The 25,111-nt window shown below is 46.2% G+C and overlaps 1 protein-coding gene across 1 annotated transcript in view; it reads right to left on the reverse strand.

The window, feature by feature from the left end:
• Window positions 1–24,689, reverse strand: part of FOXN4 (forkhead box N4) — a 198,861-nt gene extending 174,172 nt beyond the window's left edge. Inside the window, exons 1-2 of the mRNA XM_029571604.1 lie at window positions 23,229–24,689; window positions 22,495–22,583 (exon numbers count right to left, since the gene is read on the reverse strand). Coding sequence (XP_029427464.1) covers window positions 22,495–22,580 — 86 coding nt within the window. The 5' untranslated portion in view covers window positions 22,581–22,583; window positions 23,229–24,689. The remainder of the gene's footprint in view (window positions 1–22,494; window positions 22,584–23,228) is intronic.
• Between the last annotated feature and the right edge of the window lie 422 nt (window positions 24,690–25,111).

The following is a 25,111-nucleotide window of genomic DNA, read 5'->3' on the forward strand; positions in this document are numbered from 1 at the left end:
GCATCCACCACCCTCTCCGTGAAGAAATACTTCCTGACATTGGTTCTGAGTCTTCCTCCCTGGAGTTTTAAATCGTGACCCCTGGTTCTGCTGATTTTTTTGCAACGGAAAAGGTTTGTCGTTGTCTTTGGATCATTAAAACCTTTCAAGTATCTGAAAGTCTGTATCATATCACCTCTGCTCCTACTTTCCTCCAGAGTGTACATATTTAGATTCTTCAATCTCTCTTCATAAGTCATTTGATGAAGACCCTCCACCTTTTTGGTCGCCCTTCTCTGGACCGCCTCCATCCTATCTCTGTCCCTTCGGAGATACGGTCTCCAGAACTGAACACAGTACTCCAGGTGAGGCCTCACCAAGGACCTGTACAAGGGGATAATCACTTCCCTTTTCTTACTTGATATTCCTCTCTCTATGCAGCCCAGCATTCTTCTGGCTTTAGCTATCGCCTTGTCACATTGTTTCGCCGACTTCAGATCATTAGACACTATCACCCCAAGGTCTCTCTCCTGCCCCGTGCACATCAGCCCTTCTCCCCCCATCGAATACAGTTCTTCCGGATTTCCACACCCCCATATGCATGACTCTGCACTTCTTGGCATTGAATCTCAGCTGCCATATCTTCGACCACTCTTCCAGTTTCCTTAAATTCCGTTTCATTCTCTCCACTCCTTCTGGCGTGTCCACTCTGTTGCAGATCTTGGTGTCATCCGCAAAAAGACAAACCTTACCTTCTATCCCGTCCGCGATATCGCTCACAAAGATATTGAACAGGACCGGTCCCAATACCGACCCTTGCGGTACTCCGCTCAACACCGCTCTCTCTTCAGAGTAAGTTCCATTTACCATCACACATTGACTTCTGTCCGTCAACCAGTTTGCAATCCAGGTCACCACCTTGGCACTCACTCCTAAGCTTCTTATTTTATTCACCAGTCTCCTGTGCGGAACCGTATCAAACGTTTTGCTGAAATCCAAGTAGATGACATTGAGCGCTCTTCCTTGATCCAATTCCTTGGTTACCCAGTCAAAAAACTCTATCAGATTTGTCTGACAGGATCTTTCCCTGGTGAATCCATGCTGCCTCTGGTCCAGCAATTCTTCCGACTATAGATAGCTCACTATTCCTTCTTTTAACAGCGACTCCATTACGTTTCCCACCACCGAGGTGAGGCTAACCGGTCTGTAATTACCACAGTTTCCACTCTTGTGAAGCGGGATCACCACCGCTCTTCTCCAGTCACTCGGCACCACTCCCGTTTCTAGGGATCTATTGAACAGGTCACACGGCGGACCCGCCAGCACATCTCTGAGCTCCCTCAGTATCCTGGGATGAACCTCATCAGGCCCCATGGCTTTGTCCACTTTCAGTTTCCTCAGCTCTTCCCATACATTCTCTACTGTAAATGGAGTTACATCTACTCCATTCCCCTCTAGTTTGTTAACTAGCAACGGTCCTTCTCCAGGGTCTTCTTTAGTGAAAACAGAACTGAAGTATTTGTTTAATATTTCTGCCATTTCTTCGTCTCTCTCCACACATTGATCCTTTTCACCTTTCAATTTCACTATACCACTTTGAACTTTTCTCCTTTCACTGATGTATCTGAAAAATGTTTTGTCACCTCTCTTAATCTCTTTGGCAATCCTTTCTTCCGCTTGACTTTTTGCTGTCTTGATTACTTTCTTTGTCTCCCTCAGTGCTACCAGATATTCTGCTTTGTGCACCTCCTTTTGGGATCCTTTATATTTGTTGAATGCTGTTCTTTTAGCCTTTATTTTGTCAGCCACCTCCTTGGAGAACCAGATAAGTTTCATTTTTCTTTTGCTTTTCTTTACTTTTCTAACATAAAGATTAGTTGCCTTGGTAATTGCTGCTTTTAGTTTGGTCCACTGTTGTTCCACATATCTCTCGTTCTCCCAGCCTACAAGTTCTTCCTCCAGATATTTCCCCATTTCATCAAAGTCCGTGTTTTTGAACTGCAAAACTTGGGTTCGTGTGCTTCTTTTCCATATCCTTTTTGTGATATTAAACCATACCGTTTGATGATCACTGGTGCTGAGATGGGTGCCCGCCTGCACATCAGAGACATTATCTGCATTAGTGAGCACTAAATCGAGTATAGCTCCCTCTCTTGTGGGTTCCATTACCATTTGTTTGAACAAAGCTCCTTGCAGAGCATCCACTATTTCTCTACTATTGTTGATTCTGCAGATGGGATTCTCCAGTCTACATCCGGCAAATTGAAGTCTCCAACAATCACCACTTCTCCTTTCTTTCCCATCTTTTGGATGTCTTCAACTAGATCTCTGTCCAGCTCTTCCTTTTGGTTTGGAGGCCTGTAAACCACTCCAATAAAAATGGATGTCCCATCTTTTTTTAGGCTGGCCCATAGTGCTTCTTCATTGCCCCATCTTCCTTGCAACTCAGATGCTTGGATATTGTTTCTGATGTAAAGAGCCACGCCTCCCCCTTTCCTATCTGCTCTGTCCTTCCTTAACACGTTATAGCCCGGTATTGCCGTATCCCAATCGTGAGATTCTGTGAACCATGCTGTAGTTACACAATATTAGGTTCCATATTAGGAGTTACCACCTAGGAAAAAGATCTAGGCATTATAGTGGATAATACATTGAAATTGTCAGCTCGGTGTGCTGCGGCCGTCAAAAAAGCACACAATGTTAGGAATTATTAGGAAGGCAATGGTGAATAAAATGGAAAATGTCATAATACCTCTGTATTGCTCCATGGTGAGACCGCACCTTGAGTACTGTGTACAGTTCTGGTCACCACATCTCAAAAAAGATATAGTTGCACTGGAGAAGGTACAGAGAAGGGTGACCAACATGATAAAGGGGATGGAACAGCTCACCTCTAAGGAAAGGCTAAAGAGGTTAGGGCTATTCAGCTTGGAGAAGAGATGGTTGAGGGGAGATAAGCAAGTTTGCTTACCGTAAACGGTGTTTCCGTAGATAGCAGGATGAATTAGCCATGCTGTTTGGGAAGCGCCACGATCCCGGGTAGGCGGAGTTTCTCTTAGTTGATCACAGAGTTTTGAACTCTGTGCGTCTGCGCGGTCGTCTTCCAGCGCGGTTCCCTCACCTCTTCAGTTTCTTTGTAGTCAAGCGAGAGGTAAGTTCAGAAGGTGTGTCTGACTCTTTGAGACTGTCTAAGGAGGTGGGTGGGTCAGCATGGCTAATTCATCCTGCTATCTACGGAAACACCGTTTAGGGTAAGCAAACTTGCTTTTTCCCGTCGATAGCAGGGCTGAATTAGCCATGTATATTTATTGTTGTTATGTTAGGACATCAACCTTTGAAGTGGTAGACACTCATGTTCTTTTTAGTGATGAGATGACTGCTGTGCCTAGTGCCGCATCAGAGGTCGCCTGCTGTTGGAGGCAATAATGCGATGTGAAAGTATGAATTGACGATCATGTTGCCACTTTGCAGATCTCAATCAATGGAACCTTACTTAAGTGTGCAACTGATGCTGCGGTGGCGCGAATTTGCTGGCCTTCGGAGTGAGAAAACTCACTCCAAGATGAGATTTGGGCAAGGTTCTCTCAACCTAGCTTGAGGGACTCTCTACCTGGGTAACATCAAGCTAGGTTGAGAGAACCTTGCCCAAATCTCATCTTGGAGTGAGTTTCCTCACTCCGAAGGCCAGCAAATCTTCACAAGAGACCACTGTTCTGTTCGTACATCTCACGTTGAATGTCAAAGTGGCCCCTACCCCCTACACTAATACTTAACCCTCACTTCGAGTTACTAGGTGGGCCTCCCATAGGGATACAAATACCTGTCTAGGGAGGAGGCACTATAGCAAGTCTCTCTCTCTCTCTTCCCCCCCCCCTACTGAAACAGGCCTGTCCGGAAACATCGTGAACAGCGATATATACTGGCAATAATTGGGCTAATAGTGCAACTTGCGATAGCTTTTCGCATAGCTGATATCGCAATTTGCGATACACATGCTTATTAGCATAAGGTACACCCCTTTTTGGTATCACATGCGATACCAATGCGATATTGGAAAATGAGTCCCTATATTTGCAAAGCTAAATTACAAATACTGTCAATTTTTAAAACTTGTTTAAATCTAAGACAAAAAATCAGTACCTTCATACTTCACATGTACAGACAGCAAGTAGCAATACTCTCTTATGTTCTTTCAGTTAAAAGTCTAACCTACAAGTAACTTCTATAAATCACAGTCTAGGTGGGTAAATGGATTTTAAAGGAGTAATCAGCACTGAGTAGCTATCTCTTCCCACCTGCATACAATTAAGATTCTGCTTTCTCAGTCTGCAATCAAATAGTAGATAAATCCCAATCTACTTCAGATCTACTTCAGATCACTATTTGAAGGATGAAAAGAGCAGTCTACTAAAGCAGCAAATAGCACGTACAATCTTATTCATATCCAGTTGTGTAACTCATCCAAAACAGAAAGATACAATTAGACTGAGAGGTCTGAACTAGGCCCCATTAGAAATAAGTGATTTATTGAGCGGTTTGAAAATATGGATTGGACATGTAATTTTGCCTAAGCTCTGTACCTACTCTACATTTCCTGCCAACATATGTTAAGTAAATATATGAAAAGTTAGTTATATTAACTGAATAAACAATTCAATAATTATACGGTAAGAGAGTGATCCCTGGTAAAAGTTATGACCACAATCATGCAATGAACTATAAAATGTCATATCTGTTCATTTTGATTTGTATAATGTAATTCCAATACGGCAAAAGAGGAAGCTATATTGAAATGCTCTCCCACAGATGTTATGATTTAATGCTATATAAAATATATCTTGTTGAAGAAAAAATCTTATAAAACATGTTTAAAATACTTTTCCTATGATGTTTGATACCTCTGAGCTAGTACTCCAGCCCCATTCTACATAGAAACATAGAAACATAGAAACATAGAAATGACGGCAGAAGAAGACCGAATGGCCCATCCAGTCTGCCCAGCAAGCCTCACACATTTTTTCTCTCATTCTTATCTGTTACTCTTAGCTCCTTGTTCTATTCCCCTTCCACCCCCACCATTAATGTAGAGAGCAGTGATGGAGCTGCATGCAAGTGAAATATCTAGCTTGATTAGTTAGGGGTAGTAGGGGCAGTAACCGCCGCGATAAGCAAGCTACACCCATGCTTATTTGTTTTACCTAGACTATGTTGTACAGCTCTTGTTGGTTTTTTTTTTTTTTTTTTTCTTCTCCCCTGCTGTAGAAGCAGAGAGCCATGCTGGATATGCATTGAAAGTGAAGTATCAGGCACATTTGGTTGGGGTAGTAACCGCCGTAACAAGCCAGCTACTCCTCGCTTTGTGATTGTGAATCCTTTTTTTTCTTCACCCCTGTCGTTGAAGCTATGCAGGATATGCGTGAAGCATCAGGTTTTTTGTTTTTTTTTCCCCCCCTGCCCTTGAAGCAGAGAGCTATGCTGGAAATGCGTGATGTATCAGTCTTTCTCCCATGCCGATGCAGGAGAGAACCATGCTGGATATGCATGGAAAGTGAAGTATCAGGCACATTTGGTTTGGGGTAGTAACTGCCGTAACAAGCCAGCTACTCCCCGCGTTTTGAGTGCGAACCCTTTTTCTTCTCCTTTGCCGTTGTAGCAGAGAGCTCTGCTGGATGTGTGAAGTATCAGTTATTCTTCTCCCCTGTCATTGAAGCAGAGAGCTATGCTGTATATGCATTGAAAGTGAAGTATCAGGCATATTTGGTTTGGGGTAGTAACCGCCGTAACAAGCCAGCTACTCCCCTCTTTATGAGTGCAAATCCTTTTTTCCATTACCTCTTGCTGTTGAAGCTTAGAGCGATGTAGGAGTCACAGTAAGCATGTGTATGTTTATTTAGTAAGGGTATTGTGTCAATAGCCATCATTCTGGCGAGTCACCCACTCTTCATTGGTGGCCTCTTGACTTTATGGATCCGCAGTGTTTATCCCACGCCCCTTTGAAGTCTTTCACAGTTCTGGTCTTCACCACTTCCTCCGGAAGGGCATTCCAGGCATCCACCACCCTCTCCGTGAAGAAATACTTCCTGACATTGGTTCTGAATCTTCCTCCCTGGAGCCTCAAATCGTGACCCCTGGTTCTGCTGATTATTTTCCTACGGAAGAGGTTTGTCGTTGTTTTTGGATCATTAAAACCTTTCAAGTATCTGAAAGTCTGTATCATATCACCTCTGCTCCTCCTCTCCTCCAGGGTGTACATATTTAGATTCTTCAATCTCTCCTCGTACGTCATCCTATGAAGATCCTCCACCTTCCTGGTCGCCCTTCTCTGTACCGCTTCCATCTTGTCTTTGTCTTTTTGTAGATACGGTCTCCAGAACTGAACACAGTACTCCAGGTGAGGCCTCACCAAGGACCTGTACAAGGGAATAATCACTTCCCTTTTCTTACTCGATATTCCTCTCTCTATGCAGCCCAGCATTCTTCTGGCTTTTGCTATCGCCTTGTCGCATTGTTTCGCTGTCTTCACATCATTAGACACTATCACCCCAAGGTCCCTCTCCTGCTCCGTGCTCATCAGCCTTTCCCCCCCCATCGAGTACAGTTCATTCGGATTTCCACTCCCCATATGCATGACTTTGCACTTCTTGGCATTGAATCTCAAATCAAATTATGTGCTCCTTCTGTAGATCTCTGATTGACCACAGAATCAAGCACAACTCCACTCCTTGGAAAAGTTATTTCTTCCTCAGAAAGGATTATAATGCTGTATTACACCAGTGAAAAAAAACGTAGTTACCTTCTAGTCAGTTATGTTATAATATTCTTTTAAATGTTTCACAAGAAACCTGACTAATGTTAGACCCATAACTAATGTAAGACATTTATAAATATTTAATCTTATCAACAGTTTGTAAGTCAAAGAATTTGAGGATCAAGAAACAATTGTATTAATGCTAATATAATGATAGAACTAAAACCATGGCTATTCAAAAATGCATACAACCTAATTTAAAACATCTGAATGTAGAGATCTACAATAACAAGTAGGACAAGAGATAATGTTTGATCCATGAGAAACACATTAACAAGAGATTGAAAGACTCTCAATACAACGCACATAATATGTGAAATTTATTTTATTTGTTTCTGTACTGCACATCTTATGTCCTTGATCTTTAATTAATATGTATTTGAACAATTGAATTGATAGATGTTAATGCCTGTTTATGAATACCTCCTATGTAACCCGTCAATATTTGCTGATTTATACCTATGAATGTTGTTATTGTAAACCGTTGTGATATTTACATGGAACAATGGTATATAAAATGTCTAAATAAATAAAATAATTACAAATGAAATTTTAAAACCTGCCCAAGAGTTGATATAATCCAGTTAAATTAATTCACAATGACCTAAACTTGACTGGAATTTAAATGGTCCACTTGAGCGGTGAAGGTGATGAAATCTCTGACAAATACAGATTTTGACACCGACAATGATGGGAAGATGGAGATCAACTGAGGCCTAGGACAAATTCAACAAGAGTTGCACTGGGCAAACCAGATGGATCTCATGGTCCTTATCTGCAAATATTCTGTGTTTCATTCTTTTAATCAATAGTAAACAGCTCTGTCCTATGCCAGTCAAAGGCCCCTGCTGTGCTGATAAAATAGTCAGTCATTGCCATGCCCATGCCCATGCCCATCCTGCCACAGGCCCTAAAAAGCTGAGCACCACAGGAAGCAGGAAGCCCCATACAGCCAAATAAAAAAGCAGGTCTACAGTAGTGATTAACGGTGGAGCCCTGAACGCTAGTATTAGCCTTCTAAAATTAGGTTTTACTACTTCATATTAATTTTTTAAGAAGCCACAGATATCTGCAGGATATAAAATGCTTGCACATAAAAGTGGAAGGAGGAGGCTGGGAACTATAGAACAGTTAGTCTAACCTCTGTGGTGAGCAAATTAATGGAATTGCTGCTAAAACAGAAGAGAGTGCAATTTTTGGAATCCAATAGATTGCAAGATCCAAGGCAGCATAATTTTAGCAGAGGTAAATCTTGTCAGGCAAATCTGATCAATTTCTTTGGATAACCAGAGAATTGGATCAAGGGAGAGCACTAGACGTAGCGTACATGGATTTCAGCAAGACCTTTGACACGGTTCTGCACAGAAGACATAAATTGTGTGTCCTTGGTATAGATCCTAGAGTGACTGTCTGGGTTAGAAACTGGTTGAGTGGGAGGTGACAAAGGGTAGTGGTAAATGGAGTTGTCTCTGAGGAGAGGGTTGTTACTACGGTAGCAGTGTGCCTCAGGGATCGGTCCTTGGACCAGTTCTTTTCAACATTTTTGTGAGCGACATAATGGAAGGATTGTTGGGAAAAATGTGTCTTTTGCCAATGATACCAAAATCTGTAACAGGGTGGACAGCCTGGAAGATGTGGAATACATGAGGAGGGATCTAGTGAAGTTCAAGGAATAGTCAAAGATCTGGCAGATAAGAATCAATGCTAAAACAAAATGTAGAGTAATGCATTTAGGATGCAAAAACCCAAGGGAAAGATACAGTATTGAAAGTGAAATTCTTCTAAGTACAAAGAGCAGGATCTGGAGTGTTAAGCTTCAGGGTATAAGCAATATACGTGACCAGGAGAGTGAAGGAAGTCAGGAAAATAAAGAGGAAAACTAAGAGTCAGCAGAAGAACTCACACTGTATTGTGCATACATAATGTGGGACAAGTTACAAAGGTGTTGAAAAGCATAAGACATGTTCTGGTCATAGGCAGAAGTGGGAATATAGGTAAACAGAAGTGTCACACTACCAGAAAACAGGAGGTAATTGTATCTTATGATGTTAAGGTGACCATACAGGTGGCTAAAGCCACAGTAAAAGCCAGAAAGATGCTTGGCTGCATAGGGAGAAAAATGGTCAGCAGGAAAAGGAAGGTCTTTGTTCTAAAGCATATGGGGATAAAGATCTAAACATATATATCCTAGAGGAAAGGCAAGATAGGGGAGATATGATAAAGATATTCAAATATCTCAAAGGTTTCCATGCACAGGTAGTGAGCCTTTTTCAACATAAAGGAGGCTCTAGAATGAGGAGTCATGCAATGAAGTTGACAGGAAGTAAACGCAGGAGTAATCTTAGGAAATGTTTCTTTTACAGAGAAGGGTGGTGGATGCATGGGACAGCCTCCCAGTGGAAGTGGTGGCGACAAACACAGTATCTGAATTCAAGAAGCGTAGGATAAACACAAGGGATGTCCAAGGAAGTGATGAGAATTATGGGGTAGATTTTTTTAAAAACGCGTGAGCGTCCATGTGCGTGTGGTTCCCAGCACGTGCACATGGACACACTGATTTTATAACATGCGCGCACCGACATGCACATGTTATAAAATCTGCCCACGCGCACATGCATACCCAATTTTGTGTTGACTCGCGCAGGTGCCCACTCCCGCACGTTGGGGGGGGGGGGGGGGGGGTTTTAAATATGTGCGGCGATGCTATCCAACTATTTCCCAGTTCCCTCCCAGTCCACTCCAATTAAGGAACAGACTAGGATGGAACTTTCCTATCCCTCTAACTACCCTTCCTACCTTTTCCCCTCTCCTCCCCCTAATCCCTACCCTAATTTTTTTTTGTTTTATAATCTACCTGCTCCTTTGGAGCAGAAGTAAGTTACACATGCCGGCCGGCTGCCAGCACATGCAAGACAGGGCCTAATGGCCGCTGTCCCAGTCCAAATGGCGCAGACTGGGAGGGAACTGGGAGAGGCTCAATCTCGTCGCCGCGCGTATGTTTGTAATATTAGGGCCCCCCTGAGTGCGCCGCCCGCACATGCGCACAGCACCCGGATTTTATAATATGCACGCGCATGTTATAAAATTGGTGCATCCATGTGTGAGCGCATGCGCTTCTTTTAAAATCTACCCCTCTATATGCACAGGACCATATGCAAGGGAGGCATTAATTATAATACATTATCATAGTCTTATAGCAGCTTTCATCCCAGCTTGACTCTTGTATGTGTTTAAGAACATAAGAACATGCCATGCTGGGTCAGACCAAGGGTCCATCAAGCCCAGCATCCTGTTTCCAACAGTGGCCAATCCAGGCCACAAGAACCTGGCAAGAACCCAAACACTAAGAAGATCCCATGCTACTGATGCAATTAATAGCAGTGGCTATTCCCTAAGTAAACTTGATTAATAGCCATTAATGGACTTCTCCTCCAAGAACTTATCCAAACCTTTTTTGAACCCAGCTACACTAACTGCACTAACCACCTCCTCTGGCAACAAATTCCAGAGCTTTATTGTGCATTGAGTGAAAAAGAATTTTCTCCGATTAGTCTTAAATGTGTTACTTGCTAACTTCATGGAATGCCCCCTAGTCCCTCCATTATCTGAAAGTGTAATTAACCGATTCACATCTACTCGTTCAAGACCTCTCATGATCTTAAAGACCTCTATCATATCCCTCAGCTATCTCTTCTCCAAGCTGAACATACATAAAAACATACAATACGTGTCTTCTCATACATGGACTGATCTGCAATTAATTTCCATACTTTCACTTGGCATCTGAACTTCAAAAGGGAAGAGGAAACACTGCTGCTTGACCATGGAGCCTGGCACTCTGTTGATCAGACCAACTATCATTTCTTCTTGCTTACATGTCCAAAAATAACTGAAATTATGGACAGGCAACTTTAATTATTGAAGTGCCAATTCTGAGTGCTACTTTCTTCTTTTTGTGAAACTATGTGATGTCATTTCCTTATTCTCTCATGCCTTCCTTTGTAGATAATTACAATGTTGTCCCTCCCCCCATTTAAAAATGAAAAGAAGACATTAAAGGAGGCTCAAAATATTGACTATAACATTTTTGGAGATGTAATTTTTTTGCTGTTGGCATGGCTTATCTTCCTCTATATCTGAGCCTCCAGGCTAGCTGGAACCTGTCCAATCCTCACTTACTGGTACTGATGACAGAGAGTGAAGTGCCAGGCCCTTATTCATGGCTGCCAGGAATTTTGTCAGATTAGGTTCCACCTGTCTCCTTACATAATCCCAGCCCTAGTAGCAACAAATCTCATTAGGAAGGGGCTACAGGCCATGGATTTCTTCAGAATCCTGTATATGTGTACCTTAAATTCCACCCAAAGCTATCACTGCTATTCAATGAGTGGGATTCCCTCTTCCCCTTGCTCCAAAGTCTAAAAATGCTGCCTCCGCAGCATCCTTACCTCTGCCAGGTGTAGCATTTTTAATGGTAACATAAACCAAAGAAGTAGAAAACTATTTAGCACCACCTATCGATATGTCTGACTTTCTCTTCGTACATGTCATTGCTATAAATATTTCATGATTAAGACCAGGTCTGATCCTAAGATGGGACTGGGGACTGGGGACTGGGGACTGGGTCCCCCCCCCCCCCAGCACAATCTTCCTCTCTCCCCTTTCCCTACACAATCATCATCTCTTCCGCTCCTTCTCCCCAACACCCAGGCATAATCCATTCCTGCCAAATAGCAGCCCTTACTATCTGGGCTGCTTCCTCCTATGCTGGCTTCAATTTGAAGTTTGAACTGTGCAGGACCAGTGTGTCCTGCGAAAGCTTATGGCCCTGCATGATTTAGACTTCAGCAAAGGAGGCAACTGCAGGTAAGAAGTGCTGCTCTCCAACTCCTCCTGCTGGTGGGAGGAAATTGTGCCTGGGGTAGAGGTTAGGGACAGGATCATGCCCAGAGGAGTGAAGTTGGAAGAGGCTACAAGCATTACCATGGGGTAGCAATACAACAAGGAAGAGCTTTGTTTTGGATGAGTGGCAAACAAGTTGTAGATGTGCAGTAGTGTGGGCCCAGGGCAGTCTCCTCAATTCACCCCTTTCTCTCTCCAAGTTCATCCCTGATCATGTCCCTAGAAATTACCTCCTCCGTGTTTCTTTACTAAATTACTATGAATAATAAAGTAATACCCACATTTTTATACTTTCAATATAAATGGGTTGATTATGTGAAACTCCAGCTAGAACCTTTATGGTCACTGGTCCTCAAATATGGAATTCACTTCCTAATGCATTGAAAGTTGGCTTTCAGGAAATAACTAAAAGCATTTCTTTTCACGCAAGCGTTTGTGGCATTATATTAATCTGGTGATAAATCATGGGCTTGAGGAGATAGGAAAAGACTACATTTGAATCTCTCTTGGCTTATTAAAAGTAGCATGGAAAGCATATTTTATTGCATATTTTGTGGCAAGCGTTTTGTCATTCAATTAGTCTGACTTATTTGTTTTATTACAAATATTTTGATGTACCCCACCTAGAACTTTGGAATAATATTTAACAAAATTAACATTTAATTGAGTGGATTATCTTCCACAATCACAAGAAGATAATTCATGTCCCATTACTCCAGCTCTAATTACTAGTTATGGAAGCTCGACCGGCAAGGTAATGTGGGGCCCGTGCCCTCCGCGAGATAGGAAAGAGGGGGAAAGGGGGGGGGGGTAGGCGGGGGTGCAGCAAGGGTCCGGGTCGGCGCGCGGTCAGCTGGGGGGGGGGGGGGTTAGGAAGGGACGCCGGAGAGGGGCAGGCGATTGGCCACCAGGGCGCGTTGCCAGGGCAACGATAGGCCAGGGTTGGCCGGGGTGGGGTCACGTGAGGGGACGGGATGGGGGATCTTGGGGGCGCGCGCTCGACGAGCGAATTCGCGCGGCGGCGCAACGAAGAGCGGCTGGGTTTTGTTCTGTGGGAGCAGTGCGGGGCGCGGATCGGGCGGCGTTTTTGGCGCGGTTTCCGTGTGAGTCGGCGGATCGGGAGTGCCATGGCGGCCCGAGAGCGAGCGGACGAGGACCCGAGCGGCGCGGAGTCTGAGGAGGCGGCGTGGGTACCTGGAATCGCGGAGGAGGCCAGCGCGGAGTCGGAGGAGGAGTCTGTCGGCATGGCGGTTTATAGGCGTGGCATGGCGGCACTGGATCGGGTGAGCAGGAGGGTGGACTCGGCAGAGGCCTGGGGAGACTTGGGGGAGCTGGCTGGGAGCTCGGGGGAGCTGGGGGGTGGCGCCGTTGACGCACGTGGGAGCTCGGGGCCGCGGCGCGAGGCTGAGCCTGAGAGGCAGGGCCGGGGACTGGGGTCGAGGGTCTCGCGTGCACGGGCGCACGGCCGGGGCAAGGAGGCGGGGCGGTCTGAGTCGTTGGCGTGCCAGGCGGAGGCGCGGGGGCCAGAGGGGGGACGGCGTGAGGGGGCGTGGGGGAAGTGCTGCGGGGGGGCCTGGGCAGGCCGGGAGGGGCTAGAGATGCGGGAGTGAGGGGGGCTGTGGGGAGCGGAGAGCCGAGAGGCCGGGGGCTGGGGCAGGCGTGCCCGGGCGGCGTGCGAGCCGGGAGCGGCTTGTGAAGGGAGCTGCGGGCAGCGGGGAGCCAGGGGTAGGTCGGGGGCGAGGGACCCGGGGGTGTCAGAAGGAGAGGGGAGGGGCGGCCGACTCAGAGGTTCGAGCCGCGGCAACTGCAGGTTGGGCAGAGAGAGGCGGGCGGTAGCCCGGCGGGGGTGTGTTGCGGGCGGTGGGGGGGGAGGGGTGGACGGAGCAGGCTGGGGGCCGGTGAGGCGGACCCCGTGTGTTTGGGGTGGTCAGGGGTGTCCTGATGGGGTCGGGCCTCTCGGCAGGGGGAGGGGGGGGGGGTAGGTGGCAGTCCGGCGGAGGAGTGGGGTGATGGGGCGGGTTGGGCGCCTTCCCCGTCGCTTGCTGTACTGTCGTTGCAGGAGGCTGCTACGGAGGAGGACCTCGCGGAGGCGGGTTTGTCCAGTCACGAGGCTTGGAGGAACGTGGCGCCGGTCGGCCGGGCCAGGCGGCACAGAATCCGGGGACAGGAGCAGGGCTGGGTGACCCTGTGGCGGCAGGTGAGTCAATCATCTTCCCGCGCCCGGTGTGGGGTGTGACAGCGGGGGCGGAAGGGGCGGATCCTGGCGCGGTGAGGGTCGGAGGGGTAGCGGGGGCCGTCCGGGGTGTCGGCGGTGTGCGGGGGTCGGATGCGGCGGCGGAGGGGGCCAAGGAGAGGGGGGGGGTAGGAGGGGCAAGGGCCGGAAGCGCCGGAGACGGGACAGGGGGAGCTCTTCGGACTCCTCGTCGTCCAGCTCCTCTTCGTCGTCATCTTCGTCTTCCTCCTCTGTGGAGGCGGCGGCGGCGGCCGTTAAGGAAAAGGGGTCGGCGGTGCCCGGCGCTCCCGCGCTAGTGGCCCTTACGGAGCTGTGGGAGGAGATGCCACGGTCGTTGCGGCGGTGGATTAGGCGACGCCAGTTCATAGATATTTTTCAGTTACTGGAGGGGCACCGGGGGCGCCGGAAGGGGAAGAAGCGGCGAAAGAAGAGTGAGCGGGCGGGGGGTGGTCCGCAGAAGGTGGCGCGTACGATCCATAATTGGATGCACTCGTTCCTGCGTTTGGCCAGCGTAGTGGGACATAGGGATCCGACGCAGTACGGGCCTCTATTAGCTTACGCGGACGGGATACTGGCGGCAAGTAAAATGTACGAGGGCTGGTCGTGGTTAAACTACGACGAGCGTTTTCGCGATCGTATGGAGGAGAACAGGTTTATGTCCTGGGGTTCACAGGACGTGGGGCTGTGGTTAACACAAATGGCTGCCAAGGTGTCGCCGGGGGCCTCCGGACTGGGGGTGTCGGCGGGGGTGGGAGGGGGAACGCGGCCATTTCGGAGTGGGACGCCCGCGGGGGGAGCGGCCAAAATGGGTGCGGGACGCAGAGATGTTTGCTGGCGGTATAATCGAGCCACTTGCATCTTCCCCGACTGCAAGTTCCGGCATGCCTGTTCTCTCTGCGGAGCGAATCACCCCGCCGTGCGCTGCGGGAAGCGGCCGGCTGAGGGCGCTGGAGCTGCCCCCGCCGCTAAAGGCCCCGGAAAATAGGTGGTTGCGGCTAGCCGTCACGCCTGTGCGGGTTGCGGCTATGCTTCCATGGCTTCGGTCGTATCCGGTGGGGCAGGTGGCGGAGCTGTTGTTGGGGGGGTTCACGGCGGGTTTCCGGATTCCGTGTTCGGAGGGGGGTATTGCGGGCAGGGGGGTCAATTGTCCCTCGGTACGGCGGCTGGTGCAGGTGGTGCGGGACAAATTACGGGGGGAGGTTGAGTTGGGTCGGATCGCGGGGCCGTTCGCGGTGTCTCCGTTTCCTAATTTGGTGCTTTCCCCGTTGGTGGTGATCCCTAAGAAGGAGGTGGGAAAGTTTTGGCTTATCCACAACCTTTCGTTTCCCGAGGGGCGTTCGGTGAATGACGGGATTCCCCAGGAGTTGTGTGCGGTTCGGTACGCTTCCTTCGACTCGGCGGTGCAGGTGGTGCGGCGGTGTGGCCGTGGGGCCTTGATGGCCAAGGCGGATGTGGAGGCGGCGTTTCGGTTGCTGCCGGTGCATCCGGAGAGTTTTCATCTGCTGGGCTTTCGCTTTCAAAGTGAGTTTTACTTTGATAAGTGCATGCCTATGGGCTGCTCGATTGCGTGCACGTATTTGAGGCGTTCAGTACTTTCCTCCATTGGGTAGTGGCGCAGCGGTCGGGTTCGGCGAATATCGTGCACTATCTGGACGACTTCCTCTTTGTGGGGCGTGCCAGAAGAGTCTGGGTTGTTTTCAGTTGGTGGCGGAGGAGTTCGGGATTCCGCTCTCAGCGGAGAAGACAGAGGGGCCTCGGACCAAGCTGGTGTTCCTGGGGATAGAACTGGACTCGGTGGAGATGGTGTTGCGGTTGCCTCGGGATAAGGTGGAGAGGCTGCGCGGGGCAGTGAAGGCAGCACAGGAAAGGCCCAAGTTGATGCTGGTGGAACTGCAATCTTTGGTGGGGAGTCTTAACTTCGCGTGTCGGGTGATCCCGATGGGAAGGGCGTTCTTACGGCGTTTGTCGCACGCGATGTCCGGGGTTTGTCGGTGGCATTATCGGATACGGATAACGGCGCCGATGCGCGCGGATTTGAGGCTGTGGGACACGTTTCTCCAGAAGTTCAACGGGGAAGCAATTTGGCAATCGAGTCCATTGGCCAATCACAATCTTGAGTTGTGGACGGATGCGGCGGGATCGGTGGGGTTTGGAGCGTACTTTCAGGGTGCATGGTGTGCGGCACGGTGGCCGGAGGACTGGGCGTCAGCGGGGGTCACCAGTAATATTACGTTCCTGGTATTGTTTCCTATCATGGTGGCCCTGCACGTCTGGGGGGAGCGGCTGAGGGGCACGCGGGTGGTGTTCTGGTACGATAATCAGGGAGTCGTGGAGGTCATCAACAAGAGGGCGGCTCGGTGTTTGCTGGTGTCCGAATTGTTGCGGGAACTTGTATTGCGTTGTATGTTGATTAACGTGACCATTTGGACAATAGTGTGGCTGACTCCCTTTCTCGTTTCAAGTGGGAGTTGTTTCGAGAGCTGGCGCCGGAGGCGGACCTGTGCGGAGCTCCTGTGCCGCCTTCCCTATGGAGGTTCGGTGCCCTGAAGCATGGGAACTGCTGCGGGCCTCGCTAGCCCCATCTACATGGTCAGGTTACGTAGGGGGTGCCAGAAAGGTGGCGGAGTTCTTTTCGGCCTTGGGGTGGCCGGGGGGACCGGTATCGGACGTGGCGTTGGCGCATTATGTGGTGAGGGCCAGGAGCGAGGGTCGCTCTAGGGCGGCGGTGGGGAGGCAGTTGGCGGGCTTCTCATTTTTTATGCGGGCCCACGGGTGGGGTTTCCCTTCGGGTCGCTTTGTGGTACGGCGGATGCTAGCAGGCTGGTTGCGCATGGCGGGGCGCCCCAGGGACAGCCGCTTACCTATTATGCACGACATTTTATTGCAGCTATGGGATGTGCTGTCGGGTCTGTGTTCATCGGGGTACGAAACGTCACTATTCCGAGTGGCGTTCGTGTTCGCCTTTTTTGGCGCCTTTCGGGTTAGCGAGTTGGTGGCCAGATCGGCGGGAAGTGAGGACTGTCCGGGTCTGCTGGCTTGTCATGTGGTGGTAACCAGCAGATCGGTGGTGATTCGGATCCCGCGGTCTAAAATGGACCAGCAAGGCAGGAGGATGGCGGTGGCGCTTACGGCGGTCCCCGGGTTACGGACTTGTCCGGTGGCGAACGCGGTTAGTTATTGCCAGGTGTGGCCGCTCGCTCCGGCGGCGTTTCTGGTGCATAGGGATCGGCGGCCGCTCACTCGGTATCAGTTTGAGGCGTTATTGCGCCGGGCGTTGTTAGCTGTGGGGCTGGATGCGCGAGGTTTTGGGACTCATTCCTTTAGGATCGGGGCGGCAAATGCGGCAGCGCATGCGGGGCTGGCGGAGGGGGTAATCCAGCGGATTGGGAGGTGGCGCTCGCAGGCGTTCCAGGGGTATATTCGCCCGGGGCACGGGTGCTCCTGGTGGTAGACTAACGCTTGTTTCCTTGCAGGTGCGGCGGCCGAAGGGACGTCCGTATGGATCTTGGGGCATTCGTATGTGCACTGGGCCTACAGACATGCCTGCGGACGACCTTACGGGCCACACTTGGACTTGACATGCAGAGGGGTGCGGGTGTATTGGTTGGGGCGGCGGGGCATGGGCTGGGACGAGTTGATCCCATGTGTTCGCAGGGAACGCGAGCGGCTGGGGCCGCCGCGGGCCCTGGTGGTCCATCTGGGGGGCAACGATTGGGGTACAATGCCAGGGAAGCACTTTATTAATATAGTCCGGAAGGACTTGATGACCGTTTCTATTCTGTTGCCGACCACCGTGTTGTGTTGGTCGGACATCATCGTGAGACCGGCGGTGGGGGACCAGGTTATGTGGCGCATGAGTCGGTCGAAGGCCAACCAGCAGATTGGGTCCTGGTTGGCCCGGCTGGGTGGCCGGCATATCCGGCACGAGTGGTCTTGGGGGAAGGTCACGGGGTTGTTCCGGAAGGATGGTGTTCACCTTTCCTTTCTGGGGATGGACCTCTTTCTGATTTCAATTCAGGAGGTCCTAGAGGAATTGTTCCCGCGTTAGTTAGAGGCCGCATCTTTGGGGGGGCACGGGGCATGAGATACCCGTGTCTATGGCGGTTGGCCCGAGCCATAATGTTTGTTGTTGTTAGACTATGGGGGTTTCAGCTGGTACGGGACGGAGGTTGACAACTGGGGGCTGTTGTCAGCGATGGGGGCTCCTTGCTGGCAAGGTGGCGGGAGACTCTGGGTCTGGCTCCTTGCAGGTTGGCGGCAGGAGCCCACCCGGGTTCGGCTCCTTGCAGGCAGGTGGCGGGAGTCCGAACCGGGGGTGTGAGGCTGGATCAGCGAGCCGGACGGCTGGTAGCGACCATCCTGCCGGAGAGCAGCGGATGGTCGGGGGGGTAGCTAGATGCTGAAACCAGGATGCATTGTATATTGTCAAATGATGGCTCGGGCCTGTGTATCAATAAAGCTGCGGCCTTATTTAACCCAACTAATGTCTGCTGGAAATTATTGAGAAGTGAATGGAGGGGGACGAGCAAGTGTGGTCACGGGTGCCCATATTACTGATATTCAGCACAGGAAATGCTAAATAATTATTGATTATATTATCTATTTGCGTTATCAAGTTGCCTGCTTTCTCGTGGTTAGTTGTTGGAAATTATTTTATTCTAGACAATAAATAATCATGAGCCTTTTATATGAGATTACACAAGAAAATGCTGGTTAGGTCAATTGAATTTATATGGTCTCTAATGCTGATATACCCTATCCTGTAGTTCCATCCCATACAAGCAACAATTTAGAGGGAAAAAATTAAACAATTTCAGAATTACATCAAAACTCTCTGATATGCATACTACTGAAATAAATTTTGCAATAAAAATGTAGATCCAGTTCAGGAGCACATCTAAGTAACGAATCATCTGTATCCATTAAAGCACAGAAGAATATTATTAAAATATTAGCTTATAAGTCCTACATGACAAAATTCAGTATCTTTACTATGACCAATCATACTAGGCACTACCGGCCACTAAAGCCTTCATTGCCTTACATTTAATCATAGATCATGTTAAATTATTTTGTACATTTTTTCTTTTTGTAATTAAAAAGTTATTACTTGAAGGGCAAATTGACAAACAAACAAGTAGCAAATCACCTGGACCAGATGGTATACATCCCAGAATACTGAAAGAATACCATTGGATCTGCCATTGGAAATTTGTAAACTATCAGTAATATTATCTATGGTACCTGAAGACTGAAGGGTTGCCAATATAATGCCAATTTTTAAAAAAAGAGATCAAGGTGTGATCCAGGAAACTGCAGACCACTGAATCTGATGTCGTGCCAGACAAAATGGTAGAAACTATCATAAAGAATAAAATTGCTGAACATACAGATAAGCATAGTTTAATGGGAAAAAACCAACATGGAATTAGCCAAGGGAAGTCTTGCCTCACAAATTTGCTACATTTTTTTTAGGGTATAAATAAACATGTGGATAAAGTTGATCCGGTTGATATAGTGTATCTGGATTCCCAGAAAGCATTTGACAAAGTCCCTCACAAGAGACTTCTTAGGAAATTAAAAAGTCATGGGATGGGGGGCAGAGTCCTTTTGTGGATTGCCAACTGGTTAAAAGATAGAAAACAAAGAGTAGGGCTAAATGGTAAATTTTCCCAATGGACAAAGGTGAATAGTGAATTGCACCAGGGCTCTGTTCTAAGACCACTGCTTTTTAATATATGTATAAATGACCTGGAAATGGGAGCAACAAGTGAGGTGATCAAATTTGCCGATGACGCAAAATTATTCAGAGGTTGTTAAATCACAAGAAGATTGTGAGAAAGGACAAGAAGACATTGCAAAACTGGGAGACTGGGCATACAAATGGCAAATGAAATTTAATGTAGACAAGTATAAAGCAATGCAGAAGAGTAACCCAAATTACAGCTCCATAATGCAAGGTTCCACATTAGGAGTCTAATCCCTTTCATGCAGAAATTACCCGGAATTTGGGTAATTTCGGCACTAAAGAAATTTGAGATGCTGAACAGATTTGATAAATAATGAGTCCATTGTGCAACAATAAACATTGGACTTTATAACAACTTTGAAGGCACTCCTGTATACCCTCTGATGCAGACCACGAAACACAGACCATGTTGGAGTTCATGCAACAAGAAGATGAACTGATTTCAATGGTTAAGATCAGTAATAACTTTTTAATTGCAAAAAGAAAAAATGTACAAAAAAATATGTAATCACACATGACCTATGATTAAATGTAAGAAATGAAGGCTTTAGTGGCCAGTAGCGACAGTATGATTGGTCATAGTGATGATACTAAATTTTGTCATGTAGGACTTATAAATATTACTGCAATCTAATTTGGTTCTACTTTATTTTTGATTCTTGATTTATTTCTTGAATAATAAAGTATTAGCTACTATTAATGTGCTTATAATTTAAAACAGACTATTACTATTAGATTAGATTACTGTTTTGTGCACAGATACTCTTCATTTATTTGAGTCATTATATCCTCTCTTACTAGGGAGGAAAGAGTAAAGGTATGCCAACAAAACAGGTACTTTACCTAGCTGAATCAGCAAAGCTATTATTACATCAAACTTTCTACAAATTTTTATAGAAGTTGGAATTTGAAGAAAGGCTATAATCTCTTGTATTAAAAAATTAGCTCAATTGTTTCACCCATCTCCTTTAATGAATTGAATAAAATATCAAATAAATTAATTGCACCCCATTAACACAATTTTTTATTAAAGCTTCCAATTCAGATTAGCATATTATAGCAAAAAGTGATTAATTTAAACATGTTAAATAAGGTGTGAGCTAAATATCACCAATATGTATCACAAAATGTATCACTTTTTCACAGCTCAGGTCCTATGATTTGAAGGCTAATAAAGTCCTTAATGAAAATGAAAATCAAATGAAAATCACTTTTTGAAATAAGTAGTAGTATCTCAAGATTCATAATATACATTTAATAGATGGCTTCATTTAAATCTTTTCATGTAATATGAAAACCCTTTGAACTATTTCCTTTCTAGACTTTCTGAGAAGCCTAGTTCCTTCTCAACAAAGTACAACTGTACAATGGAAAAATTCTAATGCAGGAAAAAGAGAAATGGTCTGCAGCCACCTCCCTCTCACTAATTGGAGGCCAATCCCGTTATAAGGAGCCTTGATGCTCCCCATTGAGAACTCAGGACTGTGGGTTCCAGTCCTGGGCTGTGATGACAGCAGGGGAGTAAATAGAGCTGATAGAATTTGACAGGTCTATTCTTTTCTTAAAATCATGCAGTCTGAAAGATTTCTTTTTCCATAATTCAAAGTGTTTTCTCATGAAGTAATACAAATGCTAGTGATAGTGCTTCAGCTCTTGGTTCCCATGTTTATAGAATGCTTAATTTGTCTTAAAATATAAATAAACCGAATGAATAAAAAGTTAAGAAATTACTTAACGTATTTACTGTAAAAACTGTTGGACCTCTTGAGCTATAGTGTAAAACAGTACTTAATAACAATAAAACAGAAATACTATATTTTCCTATTGCTTTGAATAAAAAAGAAAAAGGACTCTCCTCCTCAATATCTTTGTTAAGGTGCTATATTTCACAGAGCTCTAAGGGAGAACTGTCATTAAGGACAGAGGTCATACATACACCCTTCATTAACAACTGAATCCTTTCTTTACAAACAAAGCTTAGAAAATTGCTAGCATGGAAAGCGCTTTATTAGGGAGGGAAAAAGGGTTTGACAAATTTTCCTGCACGATGGCTTCTACAAAGCATAACTTGCTTGTTTAGGCATTGAAGAAGTATAATGAGAAGTTTGCAGTTTCAATAACTGCTTGCTATCCCTGAAATACCTGACATGTCTGCTTTTATCTAAGCTATTCAGCAATAACAAAAACAGCCACTGTGTCTGTGGGTCATTAGCCACTTATTTAAAGAGATTGGCAATGTATTTTGACACATGTACCATATATTTGCAACTAATGCGTATCATAGTACCTGATATACTTAACACATAGGTATCAAAATACAACTGTGGAAGTTAACAAAAATCCCATGCCCACTATTGATCAATTGATAAGAAAGTAACTAGTCAATTTGTTTTATAACAGACTTTGTGTAATAAGCAGTTTTATTAGAATATTCCTAATTGTTATTTGATAAGTGAGTGTATCACCCAACTGTGTAAAAATTCAAATCAAACAAAATAAATGTTTTATATACAGTATTTTGTCAAACCATGATGAAAAAAAAACTGCTAATAGAAACTTTAAAAGTGGTTTTAAAACTCTAGTTGAAAACCGAACCTTATCTTGTTTGGGGACCCCTGAAAGTTTTGAAAAACATTACCTCAGATGCTGCAGATTTAAGAGCCATGAAATGGCATTAAGACCATCATTCATCAAAAGAACTTTAATTATAATATTTTTTAATAACTGTGAGAAGAACATCAATTAATTCTTCTCCTAGAAATATTTATCTACACTGTTAAAATTATAGTGGTTAATGTCCTTAAATAGAATAAAATTGCTCACCTGTACTCCTGACTGGAAGGGTGATGATTTTGGCCTGAATTTCGAATAATTCCTGACATTATGGCTGAGATGTCACTCTCTATCATCTCCTTTGAGAAGAAGAGAAAACATATTTTAAGTATAAAACTGCTATCCAACATTTCAGCACTACTAAGTCAGAAATGAACAAAATTCATGTAAAATGTAGTAAAATCTGATTTTCATATTGTTATTAAATGTTACATTTCACCATAATCCAATATGATGTAGACACTAATAAGGAAAGACAACAAATAATGGAGTATTCATGGAAAAACTGAGAAATAAAAAATGCATTAGAAAAGAACACGTCAGAACTTTGGAAAAATATATTTTCTAAAATAATTTAAAATAAAAACAGAGCAAAACTTTTGGGTTCAGATGTATATAGGAACATACAAATAAAGATTTATTTTCTCTCTACTAAAAGCCTAACTTAAACTTAGAAAGTTGATAAACAGTCTTACAAATGTAATCATTCATGGCTTGCACTAATAAGTAACTGTCTGTGCAACATTATTTTAAATCAAACTGTAAAAACCTGACAGGTTTCATAAAACTGATTCAACGTGTGCATTATAAGCACTACCTAAATGATCTAAAATAAATATGAAACTTCTAATTGTGAAGCTTATGGATTACCTTTTTTATGATTTTGAAACACACAATAAATGTAAACTACAAAGAAAATAATAGGAATACAAATCCTAATATACCTGGAGTAGATGTGTTGTTCTCTTCTACTATGGGGGATCTCTCTCTTTGTAATTTAACTGCAGTCTGTCTTCAAACCGTTTTTAAATTTCCCTCTCAGGAGCTGTCCAGCTTGGAGCATGCGCAGTGCGAGAGAGGGCTCTCGCAGGGTCAGTTATAGGGCAGAATCAATAGGACTGGAGAATTGCCCAGCCAGATGAGTTTATATTCCCTCAGGTTTTTGGGTTTTTTTGTTTTTTGTTTTGCTCAAATGTATCTTATAAACCCCGAAGTTTCATCATAGGTCAGGGGAGCTACTGTGTATTGCCAGGCTCTCTTAAAGAGGAGGAAGGTAAACTAAAAACCACTTTCTGACATTTTTTTTTTTTTTTTACACCTGAGCTCCCTTTCCAGTAATGGGGAGGGGAGACCCTTTTAAAACAGAGAACAATTATTTTATAGTAACAGAATTCTCCAACGTCCAAACCCTTCCCATAAAAAAAAATCGTAAAGAGAAAAAGAAAATAAAACAGCTCTTTATTCCCTCAGACGTTCAAATTTGTATAGAATCACCTTTTTAAAACAGAAAGTGATTTTTGTGTTAGGAGAAAGGAAGGGAGAATTCATCCCTTTAGTAGAGAAAAAACGTAATAATAAGGATAAGAAAAAGAAATAAGCGTAAAGTGCACAGCGGTGAGCAGCTGAGCGTTACTGTTTCTTTAAGAAAGTTTTCACAGCGGCCGCATCTGCAGCAGCCGCCGCCGCTTTCCTTCACTCTCCGGCTCCCTCTCTGTCCAACGGGTCCCTACGGGGTGGTAGGGGTTAGTCCAACTCCTGGCTGGGGGGGGGGCTGGGATGGGAAGGAACCGTCCGCTTCCCACGCGCCGGCGAGCCTGGAAGGAAACGGAACGGAATCCGTAGTGATGAGTGGTGGGGAGGGGGAGGGAGAGGACGGTTGTATGCGCGCCCCCTTCTCCCCCCCCCCCCAATCAATAAAGTGATCTGCCCGCGGGACTGCGCGCGTGCGGCAGGACTCCGGCCGCAGTGCGGGTGGAAGCCGTTGGAACTGTCAGTTTATAGTTCGGGAGCCGGCGGCGCTCGCGGTCAGGGTGCCGCGAGGAGTCCCGGGGTAGGAGGGGGCGGGGGTCTGCTCGCTGGTAGATAGAATCACAGTTGCCGCTTCCGCTGGTGGTTTGATCCAGGTTAGGTCTTGCTCTCGCTGCCGTACCCCCTTTTTTCCCTCCCCCTCCTTTGGCTGAGCTGCTGCTCGGAGCTCCTACGCCGTGTGCTGTGCAGGCTCTCGCTCTCTCGTTGTGCGTGGCTGTGTGGAATGAAGCCGTTGGGAAGTGCCAGAGTTCTGACGGAGGGGAGCCCGCCCGGCTCTCTGTGTCATCCCGCCGCTGGGCCCGCGCCTCAGCCCGGCTCCTGGGCCGCCCTCGCGGGAAAGGTGGCGCGGGGGGGAGGGGAGGGGACAGGCAGCCCTGAGGTGAAGCAGAGCGGTGGTGGCGGGAGGGGAAGAAGCCAGGGAAAAACACGTTCATTGTTTCAAGGAGAAAACACACACCAAATAGAAGAGAGAGAGAGAGCCAATTAGAAGTGCCCGGCTCCAGGGAGTCGCATTTATTGGCAATGTAAATAGAAAGAAGTGGCAAGTGCCACTGGACTTCAGATTCGCTTTCAGATTTCTTTGACATAGTTGTGTAAAACCTCTATCTTTAACTGAATTTCTCAGATATTTCCTGTCAATCGTAGATTGATATGAGTATTATGTCCTTTTATTGTGCTACACAAAGTTTATATATATAGAGAGAGAGAGGTTTTATATACAAACACGTATTCCTTTGTTTCCTTCTGATTTCTCAAAGTATAAATAGCATGGACACTTATTTTTTATGACACCAGTATA

This window comes from Rhinatrema bivittatum, chromosome 11 (genome assembly GCF_901001135.1).
Source record: "Rhinatrema bivittatum chromosome 11, aRhiBiv1.1, whole genome shotgun sequence".
Lineage (NCBI taxonomy): Eukaryota > Metazoa > Chordata > Amphibia > Gymnophiona > Rhinatrematidae > Rhinatrema > Rhinatrema bivittatum.